This window comes from Podarcis erhardii (genome assembly GCF_964252035.2).
Source record: "Podarcis erhardii genome assembly, chromosome: 10".
Taxonomy (NCBI): Eukaryota; Metazoa; Chordata; class Lepidosauria; order Squamata; family Lacertidae; genus Podarcis; species Podarcis erhardii.
Genome location: NC_138500.1, coordinates 51,760,803 through 51,784,609, shown reverse-complemented (window position 1 = coordinate 51,784,609; position 23,807 = coordinate 51,760,803). Strand labels below are relative to the sequence as shown.

At 40.9% G+C, this 23,807-nt stretch overlaps 1 protein-coding gene across 3 annotated transcripts in view; it reads left to right on the top strand.

Moving 5' to 3' along the window:
* Positions 1-23,807, top strand: part of PDZRN4 (PDZ domain containing ring finger 4) — a gene marked incomplete at its 5' end in the record, with an annotated part of 232,774 nt that overhangs the window by 5,449 nt on the left and 203,518 nt on the right. For 2 of the 3 annotated variants that reach the window (XM_081877866.1, XM_081877867.1), the window contains 2 exons: positions 621-707; positions 2,911-3,003. In XM_081877866.1, the coding sequence (XP_081733992.1) occupies positions 621-707; positions 2,911-3,003 (180 nt within the window). Of the gene's footprint in view, positions 1-620; positions 708-1,477; positions 1,669-2,910; positions 3,004-23,807 lie in introns of those variants that run through there. The other variant, XM_081877869.1, reaches the window with a different exon arrangement.

Genomic DNA, 23,807 nt, shown 5'->3' with positions numbered 1-23,807 from the left:
TTTTCCCCATCTCTCACCATGTTTAAAATAGCATCATGTAACAGTCATAAAAATTCTGAACATTGTAATAGTTCTCTGCACTTAAAACCATTCATACTTATTTGACTGCTAATGAATATGGAGCCGATATCTTAAGTGATAATGACAAAACAATTGCACTGAATTACTTACTAATCACTTATCTCATTAGTATAGTACCTGTATTTCATTCAGAAGTACTTTTTCTCTGACTATCCTAGTACTGAACACAACTGACTTCAAAATGTTGTTCTGTATGAGGTCTATTTTTTCAACCGCTCCTTGCAATGAGATGTTTTGTGTCATGTAAATGTAGTTTCACCATGGAGATTGGACACTGTGTTGTTTTGTCTCCAGGCTGTTGCCAAAGTTCCAGATATTGGCACGTAGAAAAACCATGCGGGAGAGATTGAGCTGGTACACATAAACTGTTTGACCTACAGAATATCTATCATGTGGAATGAATTTGAAAGACTCACTACTCAAAATAGAATCTCCTGGAGATCTCAAGCGAGGTTTTAAATGGTTTGATTTATAAAGCCACAGTAGGATATTGTTAAGTAGGTTTTATAAGTAGTCTTTTTTTTTGTCTTTCTTTCTAGGAAAGAGAGCCTAAGATCTTAACCATCATGCTACACAGAGAAAACAATACCCTGGGATTTAATATTGTTGGAGGACAAGCTAACCAGGTAAACAGAAAGGTTGATGCAGTGCTGTGTGTGTGTGTGTGTGTGTGTGTGTGTGTGTGTGTGTGTGTGTGTATGTGTATGAGAGAATAAATTGCTAGGCGCACTGTAAATTTTAAATGAGAATTGTGCTTATTATGCATGGTGGCAAGTTAAAAGAATGTTGGGAAGGGTGTAATGGACTAAAAGGGATGCGGGTGGTTCTGTGGTCTAAACCACTGAGCCTCTTGGACTTGCCGATCAGAAGGTTGGTGTTTCAAATCTGTGCGACAGGGTGAGCTCCCATTGTTCGGTCCCAGCTTCTGCCAACCTAGCAATTTGAAGGCACGCCAGTGCAAGTAGATAAATAGGTACCGCTGCGGCAGAAAGGTAAATGGCGTTTCCGTGAGCTTTGGTTTCCGTCACGGTGTTCTGTTGCGCCAGAAGCGGTTTAGTCATGCTGGCCACATGACCTGGAATGCTGTCTGTGGACAAATGCTGACTCCCTTGGCCTGAAAGTGAAAAGTTAATGCCTGATTGGACTTAACCGTCCAGGGGTCCTTTACCTTTACCCAATGGATTGGAATGACAGTAGATCGAACTGCTGGACCCATATTTGGATGTTCAGTCTTGTAGTTATGGTGCATCCAAACTACTCTGCAAAGGGTTAATCCTGTAGCATATAATCTTATGATGTCATCCATGCAGTGAGGTAGGTTTTTTCAGTTGTGCTGTAGTGTAGAATCTTGTGATGTCATATGCATACTGAGGCAATTCCCCTCCCCCAAGTTACTTCAGTTATCAACTGCTCATGTGTTTTAACTGACTGTGAGAGCAGCAAGTGTGTTGTGTTCTGCTGCTACCTGCCTCACAGCCAATCTGTAAATATCAGTCAGTCTCAGATACAAATTCATGGAAATACGTTTCAGTAACATAAGTAACACCTGCCTCTCTTGTACATTCAATCTGACAAGAGCAAATAACAGTAAGTAAAAGTCGTATGTTATTTTTAAACTTTAAAAGCAAGCACTGTGTGGTTTTTCTAGGAGAAAAGAGAACCATTAAAAAGGGTCAAACGACCCATGGCAACCTCCGCACAACCCTGTAAAGTATAATTGCCACAAGTCTATCACTCTCCCAGAGATTAGGAAGCCACAGGTCCATGGCTTGTCTGTTTCCCCTCCCTCTCAAAGTGCACTGTGCTTCCATATCCTACTGTTGCATTTTTCTATTTGGGTGTGTGTAGGACTTAAATCTCTCAGTGATGGTCAAAACCATCCTTGAGCCTTGCTTATATACTTAAGCAAGTGCCCTTCTGCCATTATTCTCTTGACTGCAGAATAATGCATGGCCAGACCTATGTGTGAAACATTTATGTGACCATGCGGCTGTCTGGTGACAAATTAAAGCAATACAAAAGCAGCACTCAGAAATGTATACAGATAAGGATATTGATTTGTATCTGGCCTCATCCTCAGAGGTTTAGTGATTCCAGTCTCCTTTGAATAAAAACAACTGTACAGTATGTCCCTAAATGTTCAACTAATATTTATTTTCAAGGGTAATACAAGCAGAGACATTTTGACAAGTGACACCCCTCAAGAAAAACAATGCCTTTTATTTTAAAGCTGTTTCCTCTTAAAGATTCTTACTGGTCAATGTCTGTTGTAAATTGTGGCCTGCTTCAAATAGCTAAACTAAGATCTGAACATTGAATCTGAAATGGATTCCCTTGCGCAACCACGTAAAAAAGTTGGCAAGGGCTGTAAGTTTGATTCACAGCTCTTTTGTGTGGTTATGTTTGAAAAAACTGATATATGTCATCCGGATATTTGCAGGATTTAGGGAGCAATCCTGTAGTCAAGAATCTAGCATTAACCGGTGTGGAGTGGCACCAGATGCAACTGCCATTCAGTATCTAGGCTGCCAGCTGAGCTGGCCCAAGCAGGTCAGAGGGAAAACAAGCCTACAAAAAAAGAGTTTGATTTACACGACCCTTTTTACCATGTCACATGACTGAGCTGAACAGAATTAGGATCCAACTTAAGTCCCCGCTTCCTGCTCTTGCTCCAGAACACCCTATTTGGGAACTGCGCTGGCTGAGGCAGGATTGGGGTCTTAATGCCGGGAGAACCAAAGATGTCAGAACTTGCCAAAGAATTGTCCCTTTAGGTTTTTAAATGTTTTATAAAAATATGCCTTTTAAAATGTGTATGTTCATCTCTAGGGCAATCAGGAAGGAATTTATGTGTCCAGAATTGTGGAAAATGGGCCTGCTGACCAAGCAGATGGTATGCAAATGAATGACAGGATCCTAGAGGTAAGAGTAGTTCTTCTTCTTCTTCTTTGGTGATCACTCATAGCCGAGTAATATTGTCTTCCATGAACACGGTTTTAAAACTGAGTCTGTAAGTGACTGTGGAGGCCAATTCTGGATCCACATGCCCTTCCACAATGGGGACGTAGGTTTCCGGGCAGGAGCTGATCATGATGAGGGTTTGCCAAGTGTGTCTTCCTCTTAGCATGTTTCTCCCTTTCGTCTTGAGTTCGAGTATTGACACCTTTGGTAAAGGCTGTTCTCCAACTGGAGCACTCGCAGGCCAGTGTTTTCCAGTTGTCGGTGTTTATACTACACTTTTTAAAATTTGCCTTGAGAGAGTCTTTGAACCTCTTTTGTTGACCATCAGCATTGTGCTTTCCATTTTAAAGTTCGGAATAGAGTAGTTGCTTTGGAAGACGATAATCGGACTTCTGCACAACATGACCAGTCCAAAAAAGTTGATGTTGAAGAATCATTGCTTCGATACTGGTGATCTTTGCTTCTTTCAGTACACTGGCATTAGTTTTACTGTCTTCCCAAGTGATGTGTAAAACTTTTTGGAGACATCGTTGATGGAATATTTTGAGAAGTTGGAGATGGTGTTTATAAGTGGTCCGTGTTTCACAAGCATACAGTAAGGTTGATAGTACAATAGCTTTGTAAACAAGCATTTTGGTTTCCCTGCAAATGTCCCCATCCTTAAACACTCTGCACTTCAATTGGAAGAAAGCTGCACTCGCAGAGCTTGGGTGACGCTGGATTTCGGCATCATTATGACACCACCATAATGGGTTTAATAACAGGTGGAGACGAATCAGCATATAGAGGGGAGGTACAAAAAATATCTACATGGTGCCTAGGGAATAACTTGCACCTTAATATCAGCAAGACAAAGGAGATGGTGTTGGACTTTTGGAGGAAGAGAGGAGAACTAGCCCCGCTGTACATTGGGGAGGGCTGTGTGGAGAGAGTCTCTTCCTTTAAATTCCTAGGAGTTTATCTCAGTGAAAACCTTACTTGGAAAATCAATACAACCCAGGTGGTTAAGAAAGCCCAACAGAGACTCCATCTCCTCAGAGTATTGTGAAAAATGATGTCAATCAACATTTGATGATCTCCTTCTACCAGTCCACAATAGAAAGTGTCCTTTCATACTGCATCACGGTGTGGTATGCTGGTTTGACATCAACTGATAGGAAGTGCCTACAGAGGGTGGTGAATACAGCACAAGATATTATGGGCTGTCCCGTGAATCCACTGGATGACATTGTGGAAGAATGTTGCCTCAGGAGAGTGAGGAAAATTCTCAAGCATGATTCACACCCTGGCTGGCACTTTCTTGATCTCCTGCCCTCGGGCAGAAGATATAGAAGCATGATTAGTCGCACCAACAGGGTAAAGAACAGCTTCTATCCATGGGCTGTTAGGCTGCTGAATGAAAAGATAACAACAGGGCAACTGACTTTCGGGTTTGGGGGGTGTGTGTGTGTGTGTGTGTGTGTGTGTGTGTGTGTGTGTCAGTAAATGAGGGGAATTAAGACTAAGAGAGCTGAGTGGGGGGTGCTCGTGTAATCTCACTGTATACAAGTGGTACAAGTGACAATAAAGTGTAAAGTATCAGTGTCTGCCCTTGTGGAAAGATAACAGCCCAGATAGGAGAAGTGACCGACATTTTCCAACGTTACACCATTCAGTTGGATATGTGACACTGCAGAGGGGTTATTTTGTGCTTGTTGGTGCAGCATTTTGGTTTCTGGGATGTTGAGTGATAGGCTAAGCTTTTAGCCTGCTCAGATTAAAGAGCTTTCCATATGTTCGATATGTGATTTCTACTCCGGAGGGTAATAATAATAATAATAAATTTTATTTATATCCCGCCCTCTCCAGCCGAAGCCGAGCTCAGGGCGGCTAACGACAACCAAATAATCAAACAATCAAATAATCCAACATTTTAAAAACATTTCGTTATAAAAATTAATTAAAATCAAATTGATGGCAACTGTTAAGAAAAATTCTGTGCAGGTTGCCAGAGGAGGGGGTCAGGCTGCGCCCTAACCAAAGGCCTGGTGGAACAGCTCTGTCTTGCAGGCCCTGCGGAAAGATGTCAGGTCCCACAGGGCCCTAGTCTCTTGTGACAGAGCGTTCCACCAGATTGGAGCCGCAGCCGAGAAAGCCCTGGCTCTAGTAGTTTCCCTTTGACAAAGTGTAGGATCATGGCAATGAAAATAATGAATAGAGTTAGGGCAATAAGGCAACCCTGTTTTAGACTTGATCCCACTGTGAACAGTTCACTTTGAGAGCCATTGTTATCTGTGATTGTTGCTGTCGTATTATCATGGAGGAGCCAAAGGATGTTCACAAATTTATCTGGGCAGCCAATTTTCAGAAGGACAGTCCACAGGGCATTACGATTTACAGTGTTGAAAGCCTTAGTCAGGTCAGTGAATGCCATATGCAGGGGCTGGTTTTGCTCCCTGCATTTTTCTTCAAGCTGTCGGGCTATGAAAATCATATCCACTGTCGCCTAGAAGGTCTAAAACCATTTTGGGATTCAGGAAGGGTTGTCTCAGATATTGTTAAGAGATGGTTAGCTAAGATCAGGCATAGGCAAACTCCGGCCCGCCAGATGTTTTGAGACTACAATTCCCACCATCCCTGACCACTGGTCCTGTTAGCTAGGGATGATGGGAATTGTAGTTCCAAAACATCTGGAGGGCCGGAGTTTGCCTATGCCTGGCTAAGATGCTTGCAAGAATGTTGCTGGCTGCAGCTAATAAAGAGATGCTTCAATGCAGTGGACACTCGGGTTGTGAATGTGTTCTATGCAGTGCTGCGTCTGCGCATGCGTGGGTCACGATTCGGTGTTTCTGCGCATGCACAAGCACCAAAAACTGGAAGTAACTTCCGGGTTCGGCGTGGTGCGCAACCCAAAAAATGCGCAACCTGAAGCGTCTTTAACCCGAGGTATGACTATTTATGATTTTTAAGTTGCGGCATCGCTATATGTATATACCTTTTTTTTAAAAGACACCCAAAGGAGAATAAATACAATACATTAAGAGGAGTTGATAGATAGGTTTCATATTAAGTTGACAGCTCTTGAAATGTGTTCAGTTTTCCCCCTTTGAATATTGCTGACTTGGGATACAGCAGTGGAATTCAGGAATGGACGTATATGCTGAACATGATCATTTTTCATAGTTTTTCAGTGGCAAGATGAGGATTTTTGAAATCTCTCTGTGTGTGAAAACATCACCAGTACTGTTTGTGTTTGTGTGTGTTGCTGCTAAGGAAGAGCAACTCTCCCCATGTGCTGTGCCCCCTTTCTACCCCATCGGTGTGGCAGTTAGGCTTGAAAGAACCCAATCCCCACCGGCCTCATTGCTGTAGATACAACAGTGCAGATTGAGAAAACCTTCTAAAGTGACTGCACTGTTCTATAGCTTTTTGACAAGTAGCTTAGGAAGAATGGTCAGTGCATATATTTTTAATGCAGCAGAGAAGCACTGAAACTAGCAAGAGCATTGCTGTCTATCCATCCCTGTTTTGTCATTTTGCATGTCCTTGGGTGGATGATGATGATGATGATGATGTGATTTCAACTCATGCAACTCATGATATGCTGGCCTCTGTCATGACTTTGGTTCACTGTACTCTTTCTAGACTCGAGGAAGTGATAGAAAGAACTTGGATAATTTTTGCCATGAATAGCCTTCCTCTCCAGCCATCCAATTCCCTGACTTTTTTTTAGCCCTGCTTGCTGCATAGCAGTTGGGTTTAGATTTAGCAGTCATCCTTTTTATACTATTATTTCCAGGACTTGTTGAGTATAATCCTATCAAGCCTATATTCATGGGAGTAAGCCCTATTGAATGCTGCTGCCAGTTAATTCACCCCAGGACTTCTGATATTTCTCTTGGCATTTAATTTTCTGCTATCTTTTTATTCCTTTTAGTTTTCTTTTCAAACTGCTTGCAAATAAATACATTTTGCTGTTTATTTTTATTTAAAACTAAACATATGTCTGGGCATCCAATATTAAATACTGAATAATGTCCAGATATTACCCATAGAGTGTGCCTTGTTTGACAATGACAACTATTTTTGAATTTTCTGGATAGATAATTAAAATGTGAAAAATAAAGTCCAACTGTCTGTAATCTAAACAAAAAAAAATAAAAAAATTCCTTCCAGTAGCACCTTAAAGACCAACTAAGTTAGTTCTTGGTATGAGCTTTCGTGTGCATGCACACGAATTAATTTAGTTGGTCTTTAGGGTGCTACTGGAAGGAATTTTTTTATTTTTTTTGTTTTGACTATGGCAGACCAACACGGCTACCTATCTGTAACTGTCTGTAATCTGATACAGTTTTCTCTGTAAGGAGACAGTTGTTTCATCACACAGTAGATGATTATGAAATATAACTGTGCCTTAAACTAGAAATAATTTGTTTCCCCCAGGGCTTGAAGTACAAGTTTTTCTCCCTGGTAAAATACACCCTGATAAATACCATGCCAGTCCTGCTGAGAGTGGAAACTGCAGTTCTGTAGGGAAGAAAAATGAGGAATTGATGTTCATATTGGCAAGAAGTCAAAAGCTTTTTCACACTTCATTCACTGGAGCTTTATGTGTGAAATTAATGAGTTTAATTCTTGTCATCTGCTTGTCTTTTGTACTTTTAATTGCCTGGCACTTGGTTTTGCCCCCCATAGGATGCTGTCAGTAGACTGTACAGTATTACAACTATGATGTTTGGAGATGTATTTCAGTGTTAATTTATTTGCCCCCTAGGTGGCAAAAACTGAATATGAAATGGAAAGAGCTATATATACAACAGTGTCAGTTCTAAAATTTTCTGGTTAGATGGCTTGATCGTAGTCTTTTTACAGATTCCCCCTCCCCATTGGTTTCTCCGTAAGTTCGCATAACTGTGAAATATATATGCATTTCCTTGGATGCAGCTCTGAAAGTGGGAAAAGCAAGCAAGCAAGTGAAGGCTATGAAAACGGGTACCTTTTATCTAGTTGCAAGCTAAGAAAGAAATCCTGGCTGGTGGTTAAGCCACCCCAAAATATTTAAATATTTTCCATGCTGTGCAGGAGCTAAAAGGTGTATATCATGACTGCTATTCCTTCATTCTGAAAGGCTGTAGCTTAATCCCCTTGGCTTTAGGCTATAGCTGATATGGCAAATATGAAGAGACAAATACTGCTCAGGAGACAGGATGTATTCTTAGTCTAGGTTGTAAGATGATGTGCTCCTCCTTTAGTTGCTTGTTGCCGATCATGTGTCTGAATTAGCCACACATTGTGCTTTTCTAAATAAATAAATAAATACATAAATGCTGTTAGTTTTAAACTTGGAAAATATAGTCTGCTGTAGCAAATTATAAAGGTAAATGTACCCCTGATTGTTAGGTCCAGTCGTGGACAACTCTGGGGTTGTGCGCTCATCTCACTCTATAGGCCGAGGAAGCTGGCGTTTGTCCGCAGACAATTTCTGGGTCATGTGGCCAGCATGACTAAACTGCTTCTGGCGAACCAGAGCAGCGCACGGAAACGCCGTATACCTTCCTGCTGCAGCAGTACATATTTATCCACTTGCACTTTGATGTGCTTTTGAACTTCTAGGTGGGCAGGATCTGGAACCGAACAACAGGAGCTCACCCCGTCGCGGGGATTCGAACCGCCGACCTTCTGATTGGCAAGCCCTAAGCTCTGTGGTTTAGACCACAGCGCCACCCGTGTCCCCCGTAGCAAATTATACTTCATGATAATTTTGAGATACTGGAAGAGGGTGGAGAATGAGAAATAGTTTTCTTCTTGTTTTTTATGGTTCTCTCTCCTCATATATGTTTGCTTTTAAGAATACTAGTAAGAGATCATGTGAAACATGGCTCATTATTATGTTGCTTATTTTGATTATACACTGGTCATCCCATAGCGTAATAGACACAGTCCCACTACTTTCCAAAAATTGCCTCGCACTACTAATTAGACCCACCACTGTCATAACAGAGTCATGTGAGACAGTCAGTTAAAGATGTTAAATGTGTACATTTTACTGTATTTACAGTCCAAAGGGTAAGGGATGATAGCATGTCAAGAACTACAGGTTGGCAGGTTGGTCATCAGACTTTAAAACAAAACATGAATGAATTTTATGAAAAGCTCTGTTATTGTTGCCTTTCACATCCGATTCCATTTTGTTCCATAGGTGTCCTGTAATTTGTGTGTGTTTGCTTAAGGCAGGGATAGAGAACCTGTGGTCCTCAAGATGTTTCTGAACTGCTCTCCTATCATTCCTGATCACTGGCCATGCTAACTGTCGCTGAGGGGGCTTGTAGTCCAACTACTTCTAGAGAGCCACAGTTTCCCCATCATTGGCTTAAAGGGATAGGTCAGTCTTTCCAACCTGGTATCCTGCAGGTATTTTGGATCAGATTTCCAATCAACCCCAGGCATCATGTTTTTCTGTTTTGAATAATAGACCAATTAATTCCCCTTTGCAATTTATATTTGAAATTTTTAAGCAAAAGAGGAAATAAATAAAAATGATTGTGCTTTGTTGGTGTCTACAGGGTTCTGCAAGCAGTAAAAGCAGAAGAAAAGCATGTAATACTGTTTTAGGAGCATTCTGTTTTTGTTCTGCAGTTGAAGTTTATAATACCAACAACATAGGTTTTATATATATATATATATATATATATATATATATATATATATATATGGGGTTAAATGTCTGAGCAGACTTAAAATGTAATGCGTGTTGGTTTATTTTTACTTTTAGTTAAATTATTTGTTCTACCATGAAATAATTAGAGCACAGTTAATGATGCCGTCCATCTGCCAAAATGACTGCACAAGCTCTGACATTTCTTAAGAAAAATGAAAAGTCCTGAGACCAGACACTAGCATAGACCCAGCAATTACAAAGAATGGTGCCAGACAGGCTGAATTCTTCATCTAAAGGCAATATTAAAAGCGATTAACCATCCTTTCCTTCATCTGCCTGCAACAGAGAGCAATGCTAGGGCATTTTGAGTCCTCTTTCAATCAGCTGAACAGTGGCAGGCATTCATCTTACGATTCACATGTCACAGTAATGATCTGGCAATACAGCAGGAAAAGTCATAGCTCAGTGCCTGTATGCTCCAGGTTAATTTTAATTAGCTATCCCAGATTTCTGGGTCAATAGTTAGACTGACTGACTGCAGAACATTTTTAAAAATCTTTCCCTTCCTTCATATTTTCAATATCTGATACAACTCAGTTTGAACCAGAAAGGCATCATCTGTATGCTCTAGTTAATTTCTTGAAAGGTTAGCAAAGGAGAGGCGATGAACTCAAATTGGATTTTTAAAAGTTTTTTTTTTGTGTGTGGCTTAAAAATAAGAATGGATTTTGAGTTAGAATGTTAATTAGGACACAGAATTTCTCATTTTCTCCCTGTCCCTTCATCCCACTTAAGCAATATGTACATTAAGTTTCTCATTTCACGGCTTATTGATGATAATCACTGCTATCCTTAACATCTCTTCACATTTAGTTTTCACTGAAATATTTCATAGTTTTTTTTAAGAAAATGAGGCATTTGCAGCTGCCAAAAATGACTCGTAGACAGAAGACCAAATACTTGTGAGAAAAATAGGATATCATAAAATTGTTTTTCTCTTTTGTCGAGTTAGAGGTGTGTGTGTTTAGTAAAACGTGTTCTACACAGTAGGCTATACTCTAGTGCATGTTTTTGTGAGTTTGTATACATTAACAACTGTAATTGAATATGTGCTGTGAGTATATGAATAGAGCACGATTGGCCTTTGGCTACTGAGAGAGCATGTGTGAAAATGTGTTCTTCCCAAAGAATGCTGAAGTTATTGTGAAATGCACTTTGATAAAGTGAAAACTATAAATGCCCTTTGTATGGCTTAAGATGGTACCTGAAAAACTGCCTCCTGGCACATATCCTTACCTGGACCTTGAAATCTTCAGATACAGGCAGAGAGCATTTTAGGCACATCCGGTATGTGTGTGACACACATGCACACATCACACCAAACCTGGAAGTGACTCAAAAATGTCACAAAATGGGGCAGAACGGGGTGGGGGCAGAACGGGGTGTTTGCAGACTTTTGCAATGGGTGTTCCGATTATAGACAATTTCACACAAGCACGTGGTGCCTCAGGACGTTATTCCCACGCAAATCAGTTGCTGTCTGTATACCCATCTGGTGAGGTGTGCTAGGTGGCTCCTGTTTAAAAGACATTTTCACAGGGCATTATTTTCCTAGGCCTCTTACATTTATTTTTACCTTTATTGGCTTATTACCAGTTTTTAGGACCTTAGGATGTTGCATTGTTTTCTTTCATTCCTCTTGTTGCTGCATTTTTAACTTGTTTTATGTTGTGAACTGCCCTGATAACTTTTTGTTATAGGCGATCTATATAAATGCTGTAAATTATGTTCATACAGTCTCCTCGGTACAGGAAATTGTGTGCACTGATGCACACACAGCTCCAGCATATGCAACACTTCAGTGCAATGTCAGAATCGGCTATAGTAACATTGGTGGTATCTGCGACTTTGAATATCTTCAAGGTAAAAATAAGCTCAACATGACCTGCTTAATTTGCTACTTCAGCTTCCATAGTTTATTAGTACCTTGTTGCAGGACCAATTGCATTCCAAGACCATATCAATCTTTTGCATTAAGTGGGATTAGAGGGCAGGAAAAATGGATTGCATCAGTGCAGAAAATAATTACAGTGTATGCTTTGTTTTGCATCCTTAGTACTAATAGTCCCACTATTCCTTTGCCGATTTAAATGTATTTTCTGCCACCTTGCCAGCGGTTAGATGCTTGTTTACATTTTAAACTTGAATTAAAGATACATAGAGAACTTTGAACAATTCATAATCTGATATGTATCTCTTTCATGATACATTCTCGTAGGTTGTAGACACTTGTTAATACACGATAGATAAAGTTGATCATTCTGCACAGAAAAGCCTCATAATTATTTTTAATATGAAATTCTTTGAGGTTTCCTGATAAACACGGCACTGTTTTCCGTTTTGCTTACTTGCTTGCAGACTGCATACAAACATAACTTTTACTAACATTTCATATATATGTATATATATGTACACACGCACACACACACGTATGAAATGTTAGTAAATATATGTATAAATCTCTTTTAAAGCTTAAGAAACTGGCCATGACCGCATGCTGTAGCAAAGAATTTCATGTATTTGTTCACTGAGTGAAGAATAAGGGTTGTATCTAATGCTGCTGTTCTGCTTGCGAACCAGACTTCTTTCTGCTTGCACAAGGGAGCTCTCCCCTGCAGCCCTCCACATACCCTCAGAATCTGCTCCAGGGGTTAGTGGACCCTCAAACAGATTTGGGGCGGAGCGGGGTGGGTAGGGACAGGAGATGAAGGGACGTTCTGTGGCATCGGGGTGGGTAGGGACAGGAGATGAAGGGACGTTCTGTGGCATCGGGGTGGGTAGGGACAGGAGATGAAGGGACGTTCTGTGGCATCGGGGTGGGTAGGGACAGGAGATGAAGGGACGTTCTGTGGCATCGGGGTGGGTAGGGACAGGAGATGAAGGGACGTTCTGTGGCATCGGGGTGGGTAGGGACAGGAGATGAAGGGACGTTCTGTGGCATCGGGGTGGGTAGGGACAGGAGATGAAGGGACGTTCTGTGGCATCGGGGTGGGTAGGGACAGGAGATGAAGGGACGTTCTGTGGCATCGGGGTGGGTAGGGACAGGAGATGAAGGGACGTTCTGTGGCATGGAACTTGAATTGAACGCCAATCAATGTCATTGTGAGACCTTGAATTCTAGTAGAGAGGAATTAAAAATATCTTACCCGCTTTCTCAATGCTGGGCATAATGAATTTCCTTCTAATTTATTTTATTTTATTTTCCCAGAAATGTATTCTGATAACGGCTATGTGGGCTTGAATCCAAAGATCGTGCTGCAAGAGCAGAAGGCATTTCCATTTGTTAATGTAGCTTCTGGTCTGGGAGATTGAATTGTGTCTCTTGAGGCCTATAGGACACACCAGTTGGCTGTTTTTACAAATTAGTGAAGGTCTTTGATGCCGCATATTGAGACATAGGCTTTTTAGGCCAGTTTCAAAAACAAAAGTAACCAAGATTAGGTGTCTGAAGTAATTTACTAGGTTCTACATAGTTGTTGCATTATGGAATGCAGGACGTTGTTTAAAGTAAGTTCTGTTAAAACAAGTATAATTTAAAGAAGAGTGTGCTGTAGCTGAAAAGAAATGGTAGTAATACAGTACCATTTACATCTCTCTCTTTTTTTACAAGACTAAAACACTATTCAGATGTCTCAGGTGCAGTAGTTTGCTGCCAACATGTTAACAAAAGGCTTCAGTAAACCTGACCTCTTCAACTTATGCTAAGATGCACATCTTTGTAATATATTTTCAAAGAGGACTTGGCACTGCTTTATTTCTTAGACAAGGAAAGTAAAGTTATACTTAAAAAAAAAGAGATGTACGCTTGATCTCACGAGTCTCACAGAGCTGATACTTGTGGGGGGGTTTTTTTGGTGGTGTTGGTTGGGTTTCCTTGCTTGTTTTTTTGTGGTCAGTGTTGTACATAGCTCCCGGGTCCAGGTTCAATGTTTAAAGCATCAGAACTATCTTGAATGCATTCCCCCCCCCCTGTTGAAACTAATTTTCCTAACTGGAGTAAAACTGGAAGTTGGGGCGAGGGAGGTTGGTATAACGGGCATCAGAGAAACAGCAGCAGAGAAGGGATGTCAGACGTTAACCAAGCTCTGAGACATGCAACTGATGGTAGTTTGGTTCTGGTGCAGACTGTTATGTACTGAAGTTCTCACCCTGGGCCAGCAGGGGGATACTGTAGATAGTTATGCAAATAAGGGATCGAAAGTGACGTTCAGCGATTGGATAGTTTTAGAAAGTTGTTACAGTTACGTGGTACTGGAGCTCTGTATAAGTAGGCTGACTGAACCCTTCAGTTCAGTTCTGTCCTGGCCTGTGAATAAACAAGAGCTGTTTGAAGAATTGCTGTGTCGTCTGATATGTTCACCCACAACTTAACACAGACTAACTGCTCCATAGGGGCAAGTCATACTGGGAAGGGTTGCTGAGACCACTAGGCTGAGTTGTATTTCGTTTCCTTGAATAAAGAGTTAACTTCACTGACATCAGAGATTTGCTTCCTCTCTTGCTGACCTGCATCTGACTCTAGCCCTGACAATAAGATCAGCATTTCCTCCATTGAGATGGATAAGAGATGTAACTTAGCATCCTTGGTGACTTGTTTGCCAACTATAATACCAGTCTCCATTACAACCCGCTTCGAGAACTTGTATACATAAGTTACTCCCTGATCACAAACACTAATATGTTCCTTGTACCTTACAACCCCGCCAGCATAAGGCAGAGCCAAATCTTACTGTATGAGCTAGTTGGACCATGGTTAAAAACCAGTGGTGTGCCACCTTCAAAGAATTTCTCTTAATGCTAGCAGATGCTGACTTGAAGGGGCAAGTGGATCAGCTTTTAAGCCACTGAGAGTCCAGTCAAAGGCGACTATGGGGTTGGGGCGCTCATCTCGCTTTCAGGCCAAGGGAGCCAGTGTTTGTCCACAGACAGCTTTCTGGGTCATGTGGCCAGCATGACTAAACCGCTTCTGGCGCAACAGAACACTGTGACAGAAACCAGAGCGCACGGAAACGCCGTTTACCTTCCCCTATAGCAGTACCTACTTGCACTGTCATGCTTTTGAACTGCTAGTTTGGCAAGAGCTGGGACAGAGCAACGGGAGCTCACTCCGTTGCGGGGATTCGAACTGCCAACCTTCTGATTGGCAAGCCCAAGAGGCTCAGTGGTTTAGACATCAGCACCACCCGGTAGCAAATATATCACAGTGACCCTGCCTTTCTGGGTACTTGCTACAGCTAGATATTGATAAGGTTTTAGGACTCTAGTTGCTATGCCATGCACCACAGAATCTTTCAAGATTATGCTAATTTGGGGGCTATGTAGCCAGTCTATGCCTGAATCTTTCAGGTGTTCCAAGAGTTGTGATTCTGTAAGCGGCTTGTTGTTTTCATAAGAGTCATGCAGGCAATGGAGTCCTGCTTTAGAAATAATAGTAGATATTGTTTATTTATCTTGAGCCTGGAATTATATAAGGAAGTGGGATTAAAAGTGAGGGTGTCCCACACCTCTGAAGTCCAACATGTGAAAAGGTTGAATAAAACCTTTCCATATTGACCTAATTTGGGGAAAGAAGTTCCAGAATGACCCAGTTCAATAATGCAGTGTCCTACTTGAGTGGGTTTAGGATCTGAGGCTAGGTCTTGGATAGAAAGCATGTACAACTCATTTTTTTGTTCAGTGCAAGTTTTTTGGGGGGATTGCAGATTTGTTCTGGAATTAAATGCTCCATGCTTTACTATTTTATTTTTGCTTTTCCCCATTCTGTATTAGCAACAGTTACAGCATTGGCTATCTTCCTAAATAAAGATTATTGCTCAGTTGTAGCATACATTAATCTTTATCCTATTTTTTTATTTGTATTCGAACCAAACGCAGCAAGAGTGAAAGGGGCGTATGTTTGCTAGAGGAGGAAGTAATTCTTTAAAAAACAAACAAACAAATACCGTCTCGGGACATTCATATAGTCATCTGTAGTTTACACTGCATAGGAATTTGGCTCTAGTCCATATGTTGAAAGACCTTTCAGATCTGAACAGTAGAGATCTGTTGTTTTTTAAGCAGCAAGTGTGAAACAGGAAATGGCCTATATTAACTGGTTTACCATGAAGAAAGATGCTGGTTAGTTGTTATTTTCTATGATAGCTGAAGAGATGCCAATTATTATGAAGCTAGCTGCTTCGTTTTAGTAGATCCTCACATTTGTTGATGCAATTATAATAAATCTGGAGTCTTGCCAGTCATACCTCTCAACTGTTTTTCATTATGGCAAATATCACACAGCGGGGAAAACACACACACTTGCTTTCCTAGTGTTAGGATACATGCAAGATTGAAAAAGATAAGGTTGGATGTCACAAGGTTATTGAAGGAAAGAGTAGCTTTAAAATAATGAAAACAAGCATGAAGTTCCACACATGGAAGAAGAGTTGATGGGTATGCTGCCTCAAATAATGAGGGAAGCCGAAACAAAAGAATGCTCAGGTGGTGATGAATTAAGTGAAGAAAGACACAATTTTGAATGTAGGCTTTCTGCCAATGTATACGGAACTTTACTTTGACTTTCACAGTGGTCTGAAAAGTTAGTTTGCTTCATTTCATCAGTCCTTCTTAGATAAAGTTCTTCAGATAGTACTGTTTTGTTAGGCAGTGCAGTTATATGTAGTGCATACACTAAAATCATAACATGTGCAGGGAGAAGGGAAAAGAGAGAGGTATGCTGTGCATATAGGTCAGGGAGCCACCGGTAGATCAGAGATTTCTTCCACCTGACCAGCAATATGTAAACTAACAACACAATCCATGCCTACTTAGAAGCGAGTCTAATTGAGTTCCATGGGACTTGCTTCCTGATGAGTAGGGTGTAGGATTGCAGCTGCAAATGGACAATCTGCTCTCTTTCTCAAAGTTTAAGGATATTTTCTGTTCAGAACATAGTAGTCAGGCCTGTAGTCCTCCCTAGCCAGCTGCTGGATCACTGACCAGACCCATGGCCAGGCCTCAATGCCACCTGACCATTTAAGGTAAGCTGACCTACTGAAGCAGCTGCAGTTCTTGCATAATTTGTTTGTACATTAAGATTACCAGACACCCCTGTTTCCCGGGGACAGTCCCTGGATTTACAAATCAGTCCCCTGACAAAATCCATCTATTTAGTAGGAAGTTGGAAAATGTCCCTGGATTCATTGAAAAAAATCTGGTAACCTTATTGTACATGCACATTCTGATATGAACCTATGATTCCTGCTGATGCACATTGGAGCAGGAAATCCTAATTTCATATATATAGAGCAGTGGCTAGCTCATTGAAGATGTTGAGCCAGTGTACAGCTGCTGTTGTATGCTAGGAAACGTGGGAAAGGGATTAAGAACAAAACTGCCAATACTATAATGCCATTATGCGTATCTGCGGTGAGATCACACATGGAATACAGAGTACTGTTCTGGCCTCCTCATCTCTGAAAGGATATTATAGAGCTGGGAAACATTCAGAAAAGGGAAACCACAATTATCATGGGATGGGAACAACTTATCAGTAGAGGTTGCAACATTTGGAGCTTTTTAGTTTTAGGCGAGTGAGGAGGGAGCAAGAAACAGGTGTATAAAGTTATTTGTGGTGCGGAGAAAGAATATAGATATAAGTTTTTCTCCCTTTCAGTGAGGAATTATAGGAACCGGTCAATGAAGCTAAAATGTGGACAGACAGAAGAAAGGACTTCACACAGCACATAGCCAAACTGCAGAACTCGTTCTCACAAGATTGCATATGTAAAAACCATTTCAAAACCAATACCTATTCAGAATGGGATAAAATCCTCTCCTTAAAAGACTTGTTTAAAAAAGATCTTCAGTAGTCTCTGAAAAAAGCAATTGAAATGGCACCTGCCATTATGTTACACTTTTGATCATGGTTAATGACTGTTGATTTTATCATCTTTTGCATAGTGTGAATGCAAGCTTTTGTGACAATTGAGAATACTTACAAAACTCTTTTGTGTGGCACTTTTTTTGTTCTTGCATCTCTGGCACCTCCAGGATTCATAGTCATCTTTTTCTTTTTTAAAAAAGTACTAGATAGCAGGTAGTGTGAACAGGTTGGTTTTTAAAAATAAATAAGAAGCTATGAGGATCTATGGGGGTTTGTTTGGGAAATAACAGAAAACAGTTCCCCTTAAATATTGGCAGTGTTTTTCACACATAAGGCCATAGGGAGCTACCTTATATCAGTTCAGTTGTTTCCTCATCTAGCCCAATATTATCCACCCTGATTGGCACAGGCTTCTAGGGCCGCATGGGCAATCCCCCCCCCCCCCCCGCTTTCTGAAAAATGGCCAGAGATTTAGATCTGTTGACATGCTATACCTTTAAAGCACATTCTAAGCATATTCTGGGCTCTGTTAGTTTACCCCTCACAGTTACAATTCCCAGCAACCCTTAGAAAACGACAGTGCCCCTTTGAGGGATAAATGTACTTCAGATGTTTGGTGTGTATAAAAAGTAAAGGGACCCCTGACCATTAGGTCCAGTCGTGGCCGACTCTGGGGTTGTGGTGCTCATCTCGTTTTATTGGCTGAGGGAGCCTGCGTACAGCTTCCAGGTCATGTGGCCAGCATGACTCAGCCGCTTCTGGCAAACCAGAGCAGCGCACGGAAATGCCGTTTACCTTCCCGCCGGAACGGTACTTATTTATCTACTTGCACTTTGATGTGCTTTTGAACTGCTAGGTTGGCAGGAGCAGGGAGCAAGCAATGGGAGCTCACCCAGTCACGGGGATTCGAACCGCCAACTTTCTGATTGGCAAGCCGTAGGCTCTGTGGTTTAACCCACAGCGCCACCCGCGTCCCCATGGTCTTAAACTTGTACAAGGCCAGTGCTCCCCCACTGAGGCACAGTCCCTCTGATCACTTGCATGTTTTTCTTAATGCAAAGATGTTTGAGTGGATGGTCTTAGAAACATCAATTATATTCCACCTAATTGTGCTTCATAACAATAGCAGAAGCCAATGTTCTCTAATAAATGTGTGGTTCATTTGTGTATTTGGGGCAGTCCGGATAAACACACTTTAAAATATATATCCCTATTAAATACACACTTTCCTCTGCAACTAAATTCCGTTCAACACAGAGTAGATGTTGCATAGGACTGCAATGTTAGTCTGATATGAAGAAAAGCGAGAAGGGACAGTTTTTAAAGTGTATTTGTACGAATTGTTTTACCAGTTCAGGTCCATAGATGGGAGAGCATAGCTCACACGGTAGAACATGACGCTCTTAATTTCAGGGTCGTGAGTTGGGCAAAAAAATTCTGCATTCCAGGGGGTTGGACTAGATGACTCTTGTGGTCTCTTTCAACTCTACAACTATGATTCTATGATTTTACTACAAATACAGGTGCACATATTGCAGTTATGTAATTGATCCATTAGAGGGCAGTATAAGACAGCTTGTTGGAGTGAGAAATTTCAGACTTGCTCAGGCAATACCTGTCCCATGAAATTATACCATCCTAAACTTGCAAGTAAACACAGCAGAACTTTCACTTAAGTTTTAGAAACATATGCAGCAGGAAACAGACTTTTAGTTCAATAGGATTTATTTCAATAGGATCTGACTATAGTGTAATCAGAAGATTGCAATTACTGTATTTTTCTGTTTATAAGACGCCCCAATGTATAAGACGACCCCTAATTTTTTAAACCCAAAATTAAGAAAATGCACTATGCACTATCCGTGTGTAAGATGACCCCTTATTTTAAACTTCAAAAATTTAGGAAAAAAGATAGTCTTATACACAGAAAAATACGGTATTTGAGCTTGATATAGTTTAAACAGTGCCTCATTGTATGAAATGAATAAGAATAGGTCTAGTCTAGCCACATTTAGTACTATATTCCTGATTATGCAGTTGATGCACGAGTATTAAAAACTTCTATTGGTATGCCCTGAAACAATTTCAGAGTCTCTTGGTAGTAGAATGTCTTTTTACAACTGAATCTTTGATACAATTAATACCTTTGCATCAAAATGGCAAGTCATGTTCAAAAGATAGTGGTCATTTAACCAGCTTGTGAGTAGTTTGCGCTATAGAGATAGTGATAGCCCTAAGACCTCTTAAAACAGGAAATAGAACACCTTGTGGCTTTCTAGAAGTTGTTGGAATTCCATTCCAAATAGCCCCAGCTTGCATGGCCAACAGTCAGCAATGATGAGAGGGTTACAAGTTCCCCTTTGCTGTCTTAAATCTATTACAAACTACAGACTGGGCTTTCCTTATCATGCCTTGTAACGCTGATTCTCTCCTTCTTCCACACTCACCACACACATGAGACATTTCTTTCTGGAGAAGTATTTTCTTGAAAGTTGCCGGGTTCTTTGTGATTTTCAGTTGGCCTTAATAAGCAACTGTTGCTGCTTTGGAGTATTTTTTGCTAGAGAACCAACATGCATATTGACAATTTTTAATCTGCAAATCATCTCCGAGGAATCCTTGCAATTTGGTCAAGTACTTCTTACAATTTTCCATTTTGTTTTGCTCTCCATTTGTATTCAAGATTGGCCAACAACTGAGTTAATGTCTTGTACATTATAGTAATTGTGAAGTGTAGGATTGAATAGTTCAGTGCAAGGGCTAAATAAGAAACAGCTGGCTACTGATAACAGCAAATTGAAGTGTTGGATGAATGCATTCAGAGCCAGTTACAGAGCAGGAGGCAGAATCACCGCTGTTGCACCACGGGAAAACTTGGCCCCATTGAAACAATTTTTGACACTGGTGGGAAGAGGAAAAAACATGTTAAAGAAATGCAACATTTAGAGGGGAAAATAGCAGCCATGCCCATGGAATTCAGGAGCACCCACCCACCACACAGCCTGTCCAGAAACAGAGATAGTGAACGAGCCCTTTCCAAAAATCAGCTGTCTTGCTTCAAAGGCACCACGTATAGACAGGTGTTTACCCATGGAACAGATAAATGACCCCAGGTGGAGCCAGCACCCCAGGCAACTCTGTATTCTACCCTTATGATGCATCCACAATGGACTTAGAATGTTGCTGGTTTGAAACCTCCATGAATCCATTCATTCCCAACTATAAGAGCTCCGGCATACCTTACATATGGAACCACACAATAGTATATAATTTTGCACTGAGACTAGAGTGCCAGGCTCTCTTGAGGTTGACCAAACACTGGTTAGTGCACCTAATTGTGCCTACCCTATAGCAGTGCAAGTGGCAAGGAAGGCACATTTCACAGCTTGCATTCCATCCTCAGGTAGCTTGGCCAGTGGACCTCTTTTGCACAACCCACAGTGCTGACTTCCATTGTGGGGGAAGAACCCCTGTAGCCATCAAGTACCCACTGAGACTAACTTCATTTTGAGAATGAAGTTGCTCTGACCTTGACTCCACCATTGCAGTTCCAGTTGGAAGTGTTCAATGCCACACCCTGTGATGTACTTTTTGTTCATGGGCAACTTGATGGTGTGGCCAAAGTACTTGCAGCTCTGTACCTGAGCTCATGCTCCCTTGCCGCCAAATCCCTCTTGGTTTATTACATGCAGCATAAGAGATCTGATTGGTTTGGCCTGGAGCATGGTTTGGTTCATTGCAAGAATGCATCATCTTGAAACAGGTGGTGAAACAGCCATCTCTGGCCCCATTGGCTAGGATTAATTATCAGTTGCAAATACCTCTATTTCTAGAGAAGTGGTAGGGAGGGTTGTGGCAGGTCACGTAGGCATTCTTGGAGATTATCTAGAGCCTTTGGCCCTTTAGATGTTGCCACTGACCATGGTTGATGGGGCTGATGAAAGCAAATAGATTTAGAGGGTGAGAGGTTCTGCAGCCCCCAAGGGTTTGTGCTAGCAAAACTGTTTAGTTAGACACCTCCCTCCCTTAGACATTAAACTGTTACAAGTCTCTTTGTATACGGCTTACACAGTTATCCCTTTGTAAGTGATTATATTCAGTATCATTATCTGTAACATAATGAATTTGCAGGAAGGAAATTATTAGATTTTTTTCCATTTCTTGATGGTCTTCTGTATAGTTGTTTAAATTATTAATTAAAAGTCACAAACCCGTGACGAGATTTCTCTTCAGTCAGATTTGGCATAGTTCAGAGTGTATGCTATTAGGAGACTTGTGCTTTCTTAATTAACATATTCCTATTACATGAAATGTGCTTCACAAGTGGTATAGATTGATTTTAGGACACATCTAATCAACCTGCTTGAGCAATAACAAGCTTGCCAAAAAGGGTCATTCATCTGGCAAAAAGAGCATTAAATCTGGAAACTATTTAAGAGATTGCAAGTGTAATGACCTTTTAAGACGTGTTACTGGAATATATACAATTATATGCAAACATAGTAGTAAACTCTTATACACATAGCCCAGCAATTAATAATGTTTTGAGCTCTTATAATATTTTTGCTTTTCTGTACCACCTATGGTTTAGTCCTAGCTACAACATAATCACGAACATTTTTAATAAGCTCTGTGATGTTTAGTCATGCAAATAGACCCAAAGGTGTTAACAAAAATGGGAGTATACCACCAGAAATTGTCACATGCCTGAATTGATTTGTCCTTCAAAATTAAAATCGGGGAACTGAACCCAGATAATTTTAAGGGCATTACTATTGGATGCAAATGTATATGCTACTAGAGGTCTGAACTATATAGAATTTTACAAATGAAGTTTCCCCTGCTAAAAATAAAATGATAAATGTAAATGCTTCTTGAGCAAATCGATCTCATCTACAACTTGTTAACTAAATGTGTAGAATCTTTGACAATCTGGTAAATCAACCAGTTCATTACTAATACAGTATCTAGCCCCTCTCATATACATTGAAATTCTGTCCTCTTTTTCTCTCCCCTTCTGCAACTTCCATTTGTAGTTCTGGTGAATTTTTCTTCTCTCTCTTTTGTCTATCTGAGGCCAGTTTGGATATGCTATGAATTTGTTTGCATAGGGAGAAGACAGAAATAAAGAGCGGTCAGAATGCCTTTTTCAGCCATGCAAATAAACCTATCTTCTCCGCTGAAAGGATGTACAGTTATTTTAGCAAACTCAATGCTTGTCATTTTTGCTTCATTCCATCCTTGCCACCTAGACTTCCTTTGCCATTTCCTGCTCCAGGTGCAGGAAGTTCCCAACATAATTTGCAGCTGTGTACTTTGTTAACTTTGCCAGAAGGATCAGGAGAAACGGAAGAGGAAGTAGAGGGGTTGGTAAGCGGGAGATGGGCAAGACTGATGGGCTTCAACAACACGTGATGCTCTGGAGTGCATTTCTGTTCATGTGTAATTATAAAGAAGAGCTCACAAACTTTGAACACTTGTATATTTTATCTGTATTCTTCCTTTCCAGTAATGGGCTCCTTTTAAAAGAAACCATAGAATCGCTTATACATGATGAAGTGTAGGTGGGTTCCCACGAGGCAAGACACAGTGATAACAGCAAGAACCTTTACTGAACTAACAGAACTGGACAACAGGGGCAAAGCAACTGCTTATATACATTTCTGAAGGCCTGGGTCACTCCCACTCCCAACGTGATTGGCTGTCTAAACTTCCAAGTTGTGAATCATGACTCAGAGTTTAAGGGCCAATGTCAGAGGCCCAAATCCTGAAATGTTCTGTGATTGGATATCATGTATCAAGTCAGAACACAGGGGCTCAGAATCCTTAGTCCAGACTCAAGCTCAGGCAAACACAGACCACTGAATACAGAACACATTACATCCCGTGGTCTTCTATCCAGGCACTCAACTAGGTCTACAATTGCTTTGCTACAGTGGTGAATACACCATAGTGCCATAGGCTGACTCCCTCTCTAAGGAAACACTGAATATTTTGAAAAACTGGTTGTACAGAAAGCATAATGTTTGAGTTATTGTCAACTAAGTTCTACTCAAAGTACACCCATTGAAATCAATGGACTTAAGTTAGCCATGCCCATTAATTCCAAGGGGTCAACACTGAGCAGAGCTAACATTGGATATAACCCATTGTTTCCTGGGTAGTGATCCTATGCTTGATAAGTATTAGATGTTTGTAAAAAGA